Raw genomic sequence first — 11196 nt, 5'->3', positions numbered from 1 at the left:
TTCTTTCCTCCTTCCTTCCTTCTTTCCTCCTTCCTTCCTTCCTTCCTCCTTTCCTTCCTTCCTTCCTTCCTTCCTTCCTTCCTTCCTTCCTTCCTTTCTTCCTTTCTTCCTTCCTTCCTTCCTTTCTTCCTTTCTTCCTTCCTTCCTTCCTTTCTTCCTTTCTTCCTTCCTTCCTTCCTTCTTTCTCTTTAACGTCGTTAGACATAATTAAATCTTGTCTGACAAAAAATGAGCAGGGAATCTTTTTTCTGGGGGGCCAAAGTACTCACAAATGCCTCTCCTTTATCCATCAAACTACTGAATATTCACAGGTGTAGGGACATACAAATTAGAAGCAAAATGTTCCTTGAGATAATCATGCCCCATCTCTTCATAGTTCTTTCTAGTAATACTCCCTAAAGTAAGGTTAGTCGAGTTACTCGCCCACTTTCTTGCCCCACACCAAGCATCAAGCCTGGGATTGGCTGCCTTGTGGATCTTGAATGAAGACTTGAATGGTCTTATTGCTAGAAGTTCCTTTTCTAGACGCTGCTGGAAGTTAGGGAAGATGGTGTTTCCTCCAGTTAGAAAGATATTCTGAAAAAAATAGTGAAATAAATGATAGGATTTATGTTTCTTCGAGCAAATTTGTTTCAGAGAATTTCGAACCTGTGACCTCTTCGTATCGTGCATGCGTCAGTGGCAGACTGCATACCGCGTGCAAATTTTTCTTGGTTGCTACATTAAGAGAAATCATAATGGCTATTGATTCATTTTGCAGTTAATTTTTTCCACCAAAAAAAAAAGTTTCTTGAAGTTTCCATATTGTCGATGAAAAAGCAATTTAGGTAAAGGAATTTACACCCTCTCTCAAACAAGTTAATGTCTCTGGAAAACTCTGTGATGCTAAAAAAGGTTACTACATTCAACACCATCAATACACCTGTTCATTGGTCAAACGCAAAGCATTCTCTCGAGGCTACAAGGTAGTTTTATAGGGTAATTCAAATTTGAACATTGCAGCCTCAGTTGAACCAAATGAATAACTCCAAATGAAGTGATCTATCGCATATAGATATGACCTGAACCAGTCAAGAGCATTCCCATTAATGCCATACTTGGTCGATAGCCTCTCAAGCAGAATACCTGAGCAATAGTGACAAAGACTGCTGATAGATCAAGTACGAGTCACTAAAATCACTACACATCGTTTGTCTATGGCTTGAAGAATATCATTTTGAACCCTTAAAAGAGCAGTCTCGACACTATAAATTTTTTGTAGGCAGATCGAAATGTTTCGTGAAGATTGTTTTACTCTAAGTGATCTATATCAACAGAGTTGCAACCACCTTTGGTCTACATACCTGCACTAGAGAATTCTGTATCCGTGGTGAATAGTGGTTCAATATAAAATCCATTGTGTCTGTTATTCCAGCCTGTTCGATTCCTAACATGGATGGCTCAAAGAGTATCTCTGGAACTCTAGATGATAAGCAAGATGATGGATCATGTCAATTATATGATACAACAAATCCGGCGACAGAAGGAATATCCAAAAATAAATAGTTCTTATCTACTCATTTTAGTTAGTTTCTTCAGATTCAAGGGTGGCATAGGGGTAGTACACTCGCCTCTAACCTCTGGGTTCTCGGGATCAATTACTTAACTCAACATCACATGTGAGTAGGATTTGCTAGGTGTATCCCTTGAGCCAAGGATTTTTCTCCAGGTTCTCCGGTTTCCTCCCTCCGCAAAGTGTAACAAGCAAAAGGTTGCCTTAAGGCCGGTTTAGACGGTACGATTTTCGCCTACAACTATATACAACTTGATTTACACGCTACGACTCGAGTTGTAGGATGGCGCGAGCCTGTTGTATACGATAGTTGTAGGCAAAAAATTGTACCGTCTAAACCGGCCTTTAGAGGTTGTTTCAAGTATCGATAACACTAAGGGCTCTTCATCTCTAGACCCCTTACGGTACGTCAGAATGCAGCTCAATTTGGAGGACATTACGATAGATTTCCAATTCTCAGGAGTTTGAAATTATTTTGTTTTGTACTCCAAATTGAGCTGCTTTGACGTCACATGCAAGGGTCTTTAAAGAGGGGTGAGACTTCAATTCAAAAGGGCTTGTTTGAATGTGTAATTATAAACGTACCCTCCAACGCAGCCGTTCTTAGAGTCTGTCACGCAATGTTTTCCTCGACGTTGCGTGACAGACCCTAAGAATTGCGTCTGCACAGGAGGCTAACTCAAACCTTATTCGCTCTACTCCAAGATGAAGCTGATGGTACTCGCCCCAGTCCAGTGGTGCTCCTTTGGACTCCTCGGATCTGAAACAACAAGTTTCCAACAAAGGATTTAAATTTCTTCCATAGAATATAACAAAGATATTTGGATTTGGATTATTTCCCTTCTCAACACATTTTTGGCGGACACAGGGCTCATTAAATGAAAAAGAAAAGAAAAGATAAAAAAGAAAAGAAAAGAACCCTACTAAAATAAGGTGCACAAATATAACTAGGCATAAAATTATTAGTAAGAGTGCATACAATATATTCGTGAAAAAGTTAACTAACAAAATTGTACAAATTAGTGCAAAGTTTTGTGAGCCAACGGTCTACTGAGGTCTACTAAACTTACTAATTCGTGCAATTTCATACGAATATTTTAAAGAGATATATGGTATATGCCCTCTACTATCCATTCTATTTTCTATTTGCTAATGAAAATTGAAAAGCTATGAAAGAATTACCTTGCGAATTCTTGGTCATGTTTTTTCAGGAGATTCTCTAATTCGTTTAATTCTTCTTGTTCTTTTTCGCTGTCTGAATCACCGGCATCTTTATTCTACAAAGATTAAAACAAGATTCCCATACGACCATGTAATAATGAGTAGAGCTTGGTCTTCCTTGATTGGAGGGATTTTCACCGGGTTTTGTTTCTCCGCAAACCCTTATAAGCTTAATTCCAATTCTATTTGTGAGTTAGCCGTGCCCTGACTTTGATCAGCCCAGAGGTCGTTTCAGTGTTGGATCTGTGAGTTAGCCATGCCCTGACTTAGATCAGCCCAGAGGTGTTTCAGGGTTCGATCTGTGAGTTATCTGGCGCCTGACTTAGATCAGCCCAGAGGTTGTTCCAGGGTTCAATCTGTGAGTTAGCCGTGCCCTGACTTAGATCAGCCCAGAGGTTGTTTCTGGGTTCGATCTGTGAGTTAGCCATGCCCTGACTTAAATCAGCCCAGAGGTTGTTTCAGGGTTCGATCTGTGAGTTATCCGAGCCCTGACTTAGATCAGCCCAGAGGTTGTTCCAGGGTTCAATCTGTGAGTTAGCCGTGGCCTGACCTAGATCAGCCCAGAGGTTGTTTCAGGGTTCAATCTGTGAGTTAGCCATGCCCTGACTTAGATCAGCCCAGAGGTTGTTTCAAGGTATCGATAAAAGGATGTTCATCATCTTACAATTGCCCTGTACACCATCCAGTCGTCGTCGTTTTGTCCAAACGTGTCTTCTTTGTTCTTCTTGTGAGATTGTCGAGTTGTCCCGTCATCACGCACTGCAGAATAAAACATTAGATTATCCACTGGAATCAGAAAAGTTCATTTCAAGTGGGACAGAAAGCGCCAGTTGTTACCAACAGAGAAAAATGCAACAATGTTGTTACATTGTCCTTTCCCCTCCCCTCTCCGTATAGACTTTGGTATCTCTGAGACCCCTTGGCTCGGTCTTACTGTACAGTGTAGAATAAAGGCAAGTACCAAATTTATCTCAATTATTGTTGTATTACCATTGGGATCATAAGCAAGTCGTGACAGTATCCTCATCCTCTCCATGGAAGCTTGGCTTCGTCGTGTTGCCAGTTCTTCTCGTCTTTGTCTTCGCTGTTGCCGTGCTTCGTAAATTTCCTAGAATAAAGGATGAACCAATTGAAACCGTGATAAGTTAAGGGTAATCAGGGCCTGTGCATAGTAACACAGAAATAGTGCAGGTTAAGCAAAAGATATCCAAAAATGAATGTATAGTCAAACTTTCGATTCGTAAAATGAACTAACCACTCGGCCGGCCTCCTCTCTGCTTTCAGGATTGGTTTAAAATGTTTGTTTATTTATATATATATTTATTTGTTTTATGTTTTATAACCGCCCACAGTATCCTGCCTCCAAAACAGAACCGCGCAAAAAGCCCCCACTCCTCCCTCCCCTCCCCCTCGCACGTCTAAAAGGAGTCGATAATTAACAAAGAACACAGCACCTCTCTTCTTTTTTTCAGTCCTGCCAGCCAAGATTTGAAAGCCTCTTCTTGCTGGCCACTATCTTGCGCTTTTTGCATTTCTTGTTTTTTCTCCTCCTTTAGTCTTTTTTCGGCGCTTGATTCTCCCTTGGTGTCTCCCCTGGGGCTTCGTTGTCTCTTCTTGGTGTCTTGACTCTGTGGCTGCTCAGAGGATGTGCTGTCTACACCAATGAAAACACCACTACCGGATGCCTGGCCCTGAAAAAGAATAAGAAAGAACAATAGGATCCTCTACCGCTTTGAGGCTTTTTGCCAAATAGACTTATTCCACTGTTTTCTCATTTCTGACCACGTGTCTTTCCCTAAAGCATCATATCTTTGTTTTATAACGATTGCGCATGAGAAGACACATGGCTATAGAGCGTTTTCACTCACGTGAGAGGGCAGCCATAAACAATAGAAACTTTCTGCACAGCATTTGCATAAAAATAGAGTTCAATTCCCGGAGGATAGAAAATGTTTTGTTTTGTGACGTTACGTGAAAACGCTCTATGGATACAACTCAAAAAAAGAATCGTATTCTTAAGACAATGACACGTGGTCTGAAATGGGAAAATATTATGCCTAGGTGGATTGGGTCCAAGAAATATATCACATTGGTATTGGACACACTTCAAATCGCAAAGATAAATGCAGTCCCATTTTATGCCAAACAATGCATTGCAATTCAACGGCATTTCAACAAGTCTCTGAGACAGAAGACCGAGGGTATTATCAGTGGTATCTATCACCTACCAGTCAATGTCATTAACGTTGTCTACCGAAAAAAGACATTTACACATTTAGACTAAAAGAAATATCACGTGTTTCCTTGAAAGTTCTGGTATAAAACAAACGCTGAAATACCATTCTCCATCTTAAATCCTCACTAAATGGTCGGGGCATTCTGGATTTTCGATTCAGGAGTTGAATTTTACATTTAAAATTCAGGCTCACTTTAGTCTAAATGTGTAAATGTGTAAATGTCTTTTTTCGGTGGACAACGTTAATGACATTGATGTATATCAATAAAATTCAGTCCCTATTTTGGGCCTTGCTTCTTACCGCTTCATCCAATTCTGCTGCTGCTTGCATCGCTGCAAGTTTTTCTTTTCTTTTCTGCATGGATGTGATTAGGTTTTTGATGGCATTCTGTAGAGACTTCAAGAGAACACATGCAACTGATATTAAAATCATTTAGACATTTTAAGACGTTGAATTTAATCGAGCAGTTCCAAAAGCAAAAAAAAATTATTGAGCAGCTACGTTTTGAGCTCGTCATGACGACATCATCAAGCTTACAGGAAAGGACGCAAAAGAAATCTAAGATTTAACCTTAGTTAGTGAACCTTTTTATAAAGCTTACCTGACTTGTCTGAAAACCACCTCCTTTTAAAGCAGCCTGGGAAAGAGAGGAAACCAGAAACAATTTTTAAATGAAAAAATATTAACATAAATATAAGATATTGTTTGCAAAGTTAAATTTACCTTGAACGCATCTTCGTCTTTGCCTTCCAAATCTTTTATATCGTTTAATTCTTTGAGTCTTGCTTCTTCTCTAGCGATCTTAAACAGAAGTTACATATTAGATCAAGACCGATCCATTCAGGTGTGGCGTTTTCCATTTTTTTAGGATAAAAGATTCTTCGTTTCATTTTTAACAATTACTAATTTGCTACCACAGGCATTATTGATAAGCAATGAAATAATACTCAAGACAAGTAAGTACTGTAACAAGTGGTCTGAAATGGAAAACCATTACGCCCAAACACAATCTGCTAATCGTATCCTGTAAGCATGGACTTTCTCAATTGAAAGTCGCCCAGCGCAACGAAGCCCGACTCTCACTCCACGCAAAACACCAAATTCAGTGAGCATTTCCAAGAAAGTCAGGGAATGCGACCTAATTAGTGCAAGTCTAGTTGAAGTGCATCCTCACTGAAGAGACTTTCGTGAATTCGTTTTAAAAGTCTTCATGTGCCTTCTTGGACAATGGCGCAACGCAACCGTGACGTCATAAAAACGAAGACAAAGGCGAAATTCGGACAAACAAACTTACAAGTTTACTTTCAGCAAATAAATTTCCCAGCCGATCGCAGTTGATCTTAGTTTACATGGGTTATTATTGTAACTTTAAGTAAATATAATAAAATCGGTCCGTATAATCCTCGTAGCGGTTAAACAGAATGCAATAGTTGTCCGAATCTTTAAGCTATTTTTAGGATCATTGCGCTGCGCTGTTGGAAAACGAATACAACCCTCATTTTTCTTCGATTGCATGTCAAATCATCGCGGCCTTGTTGTTGGCATTTAACAAAAGATTTCTCATTAGCATCCATTGTTAACGGCACCACAATGGCCGCCATGTTTATGTCTTTTTACTCTCTTGCAAATGCTTGTAACTCATCAATAGGAAGTTTGTATACAATCATACGTATTACTACTTTGGCAATACTTTTACCCAATGGATGCAGAGATGGGTGAAGAGGACTTACGTACTGTAATAGAAAATATTTTTGAAATATCGCATTACCTTTTCTTCGCGTCTCCTTGCGTTAATCTCCTGTAAACGTTTTCCCTGCTTCTGTCGACGTAGTTTATCTTTTTCCTCATTCTTGCTCGAGTTGTTTTGAGGAACTTGTGGCTGAAAAAGAAAAAAATCATAATGAGTAATGAGTAAAACCAAGACACCGAATTTTCTCAAAATAAAAGACTTGTGCACGTAGAGTTCAAAGGCGTTTTTTTGTTTGGTTCGGCGTTTGGGAGGCCCAAACGAAAATGGTGGAATTTTTTTATTTGTCTTCCCCTCCCCCCCTCCCCCCCTCCCCCCACCTTTCGGAACATCCTGAAATCCTGGCTATACCCCTGGAGTCCTGGAGTTACATCATGCTTTCCTACCTGGTGAAATGGAAGTTGAATCTTTTTGACGTTATCATCATAATAATCAGTAGAAGACCACTTTAATATATCGGGCTCATAGTCGATAGATATGTAGGTATGGTCGTGAACCAACTCCTGAGAAAGTAAACGTGGGGAAACACTGAGAAAATGAAGAGAAAAGAAAGAAAAAGCAAAGTGGAGAAAAGGGGAAAGGATAGAAGTGAAAAAGAGATGGAAGAAAAAAGGAAAAAAGTGAAGCTTCAAAGAAGAAAAAAAAATAAATAATCAAAAGAACATTATCAGATAGATAACATGATGGATGGAAGGATGGATAGATGGACGGACGGACGGACGGACGGACGGATGGATGGACGGACGGATGGATGGATGGACGGACGGACGGAAGGACGGACGGAGGTATGGATTGGTATATAAATTGATGAAGCAACAACGCGGCAATGGATGTAATGGACATAATGTTTTTCCATTTCAGACCATGTGTCATCTCTTAGTATCATTTTTTTGTTTAAAAGTTGGGCATGAGAAGACATATAAAAATGGATAAAACTGTAAGTTTTGAATTATTGGTCGAAGGAATAAGACACATGGGAAAAACATTATACCCAAGTGAAAGAGGTCTAATGATGGGTTATGGAAGAGTAGCAACCATCCCAATGTTCACGACAGTATGCAGACTATAAGAGCACTTGCCTGCGCTCTTGCTAATGTGATCTGAGCAACATGAGCAGGATGTTTCAACTGTAGCAATCGCTGCATGTACCATGCTACACTGGCACCTCCCAGATTTATCCTGCAACAATAAAAAAAATGCTGGAGAAAAACTTTTGAAATACTAGGAGAAAGTTTCTTGCTGTTGGTGACAACCAACCTTATCATTCAGACTGGTTTCAAACCATTTATTTTATTTTGAGTTTTGGGTTGGTTGTGAAAAAAATAATGTATGTAGCTCCAAGAGTGCTTATTACAAACCTTTTACAGTTTTGTGCATCAAGTCTGCCATTAATAACAGGAAGTACATGGCTGACTTGATATCCTGATGACACTACAAGAGTATTGGTTGACACTGAAAAGAAAAAACGATCAAAAACTAAATCATATTGTGGTCAGGGTTACATTCTCGTAGCACTGTCAAACTCTCTTCTCATCTCAGGAGGTCTCTGATTTCATTCCAGACCTGGACTTTTTGAGCTAAATAAATAATCAGGGGGGGGGGGGGGGGGGGGGAGGATTTCCTTGCACCAGAATCTCAATACCAATAATTCACTTCACTTCTGTTTATCAGTTGAATTACTGTCAAGTGTTATCCTCTATAAACAAAATTAATTATTATTATTACTATTATTACTTTTTGGTGAATTGAGATGACAGCGTACTTACATGCATTAGGTCTGTTGTTATATAAGCTGAACAGACTGTCGATTCCATAGACAACAGACGGCACATGATAACACTCAAACAGAAGTTCTGACATCACTGAAGATATAAAGAATTATTTATAATACATGTATGTCCATGAAATATAATGTAACTATAATGCAAGTATCTTTCCTCCATTGCATAATAAAAATAGCTAGCATTATCATAATTAATGGAATACTTCAACGATATGGTGACGATCTTTCCAGTTAAACAAAGGTGACGAGCCAGCCCATACCACTCAGAACGAGTAACATGATTGGATTAAAAAACAATAGATTGGTCATCCAAATAATAGCACTAAACCTAACCTTACAAAAGAGGTACTGTACTTAGAGAGCAATGAAAATCCAGTTTTCGAGTGGTACTGGACTACTCAAGGTGACAGGAAATATATAGAGTTTTGTTTGTTTGTTTGTTTTTCTTTCATGGGTAAAGGTGATTGATGTGCCATCTCAATTCATCTTTTGTTGTATTCTCTCGAGGTTAGCTGTTAAAATGTGTAGTTCCAGAAATTATCCATATCCACCCCACAGAGGAATTTGGGATTTCCAAAGAGTAGGGGGTCAGAGAAAGAACAAAAATAACAGAGTTTGTATCGAAGAAAATTGGAATTTCCAGGGGGTAGGGGGGTGTCTTATAAAAATTCCTCCATGAGGGGGTATGGATAATTTTTGGAACACACAATATCAATAAAGGTCATTACTGTAACAAAGCTTCGTTTGCCCCCATAATGCCTAGCAATCCAAGATGGCCAACATATGGTCGAAGCAGTCAATTGACTTACATGTCCTGCAGTAGTTAGGGTTACAGACTGGTTCAGTCATGATGATAGGATGGTTGATTCCACCAGGGGTATTTATACCCAGATGACCAAAAGTGTGATCTAAGATTTGTTCCTATTATTCATCGAAAAATCAAGTTTATTAGTAAATTTTGTAATCATAACCAATAATAATAATAATAATAATAATAATAATAATAATAATAATAATAATAATGATAATAATAATAATAATAATAATAATAACAGATTAGTTATCAAACCCTAAAACAGCCTCTGGGCTGATCTAAGTCAGGGCACAGTTAACTTATAGTTTGAACCCTGAAATAAACTCTGTGGCTGTGATCTAGTCAGGGCATAGTTAACTCACAAATCAAACCCTAAAACAGCCTCTGGTTTAATCTAAGTCAGGGCATGGCTAACCCACAGATCGATTGCACTACTGCAATATAACACTGTACTACCCGTCATTTCCTGAATGTTTGTGCACATTTACCTGGCATTCATAATGTGTTACAACATCCCTATCAAACTGTGTCTTGACAGACCAGCGGAGCATTTCCAGGTTACCAATATCATTACCAAGAGCAATACCTCCAGAGTCTGGTTCTCCCTTGAAAGATAAAGAGAAATGGAACTAGTAAGTCCATCCAAGGTAACAATTGTAATATTATGAGAAATTGTCATAACTTTAAACCAATTGTACAATTTGTTAATACATATACAGTGTATGTCAAAAATGCCCCTCAAAATTCTAGAAATCACATTTTTGAGGGTGTCAATATTTCAAACCCCTTATAGTTGCCTTTCATGGTCATTTGCCTTGGTAAACATTTCGGTCTGGCAACAACCCTGTTTCATAGTATTGTTCATCCCAAAATAAGACCACAATATACCAGGTAAGTATATAGTGTATAAATGGATCAGCTGTTACATTCTAACCTTTCTTCCTCTTGACTTGGCTACTAGATTTCTGAACACAAGCTTTGGCTTACTGTCTGTTGCCCATCCAGCACGGCATTGGTAGCCTCCTGCCAAAAAGGAATATCCATCCATTGATAAACTTAATAGGACGAAGAAGCTAATAAGGTTTGAGGTATGAGATATATAATTTAATACAAAGATGGTTAAAACTTATAACCAGACGAGTCAGACCTATTTATATGCCAATAGAGGAGGTATGTGAACTGATAATAAAGACTATATTTACGTACCATTGTCGATGACCAAAGGAACCTTTCCATCACGAATAGAGCCAGGATAGTCAAAGACAGCATCAGGTACTGGCTCAAAGTCTTTGAATGTAAAAATATGCTTTTCTCTGTTCGATTGTTCTGAAAAATGAAAGAATATTATTTTGAACTTACTTTTGCGGTTAAGATATTTGATTTATGGAATTCGAGGACGACGAAGGGTGAATAATCGTAGTAAAAATAAAGACAAACCTTGTGATCCTTCCACCATTTTGAATTTGTTAAAATTCCACAGGGAACCCAAGCTGAGAAGAAAGATAAGACCAGAAAAAATGCTCTTTATTGGATTTTTGAGATAGTGCTCGATTTACCCATTCGCTTGTGTTACTTGGCATACCACCTTGACCCAAAGATACGAAAAGCTCGAAACGAGTTTCATTCTGGGTTTATTTTTGTTTATTTTTGTCATATTGGGCCCCCTGTGGTTTGAGGTTGCTGGCTGTGCGTCGTGGTTTCCTACGCTTCTCTCGTCTTCTCTCAGCTGCATCCCGCCTGTTTTGATCAGATTATCAAACACGGAAAACGGCTTTATATTTCTTTGTCCAAGGTGTTCCAAAGATATAACGCAACAAGCAACCAGCCAGTAATGATGTATTG

General features: G+C 38.8%; 1 protein-coding gene across 1 annotated transcript; it reads right to left on the bottom strand.

Annotated features, from left to right (window-relative positions):
* Window positions 1-146: 146 nt before the first annotated feature.
* Window positions 147-10926, bottom strand: LOC116298272 (actin-related protein 5). The gene is made up of 20 exons (XM_089024801.1): window positions 10792-10926; window positions 10561-10680; window positions 10289-10377; window positions 9843-9959; window positions 9350-9461; window positions 8524-8619; window positions 8116-8209; window positions 7837-7936; window positions 7144-7260; window positions 6779-6889; window positions 5734-5811; window positions 5612-5647; window positions 5311-5406; window positions 4228-4464; window positions 3764-3881; window positions 3438-3532; window positions 2735-2829; window positions 2238-2312; window positions 1344-1461; window positions 147-576 (listed from the first exon to the last, which is right to left on the bottom strand). Exons 1-20 carry the CDS (start codon window positions 10808-10810, stop codon window positions 295-297), a joined length of 2205 nt encoding a protein of 734 aa, XP_088880927.1. The 5' UTR covers window positions 10811-10926; the 3' UTR covers window positions 147-294.
* Window positions 10927-11196: the final 270 nt, after the last annotated feature.

Source organism: Actinia tenebrosa, unplaced genomic scaffold, assembly GCF_029948245.1.
Source record: "Actinia tenebrosa isolate PJP-AT-01 unplaced genomic scaffold, QUT_ActTen_1.0 PGA_scaffold9__36_contigs__length_13948895, whole genome shotgun sequence".
Classification (NCBI taxonomy): Eukaryota; Metazoa; Cnidaria; class Anthozoa; order Actiniaria; family Actiniidae; genus Actinia; species Actinia tenebrosa.
Note: the sequence above shows the minus strand (reverse complement) of the source record. Positions and strands in the feature narration are given on the sequence as shown.

Coding starts and splice junctions, on each gene's coding strand:
- LOC116298272 (XM_089024801.1), bottom strand. Junction 8,620..9,349: donor CCCTAACTACTGCAGGACAT/GTAAGTCAATTG, acceptor TTATATCTTCAG/TGATGTCAGAACTTCTGTTT. Junction 5,407..5,611: donor GTGGTTTTCAGACAAGTCAG/GTAAGCTTTATA, acceptor GTTCTCTTGAAG/TCTCTACAGAATGCCATCAA.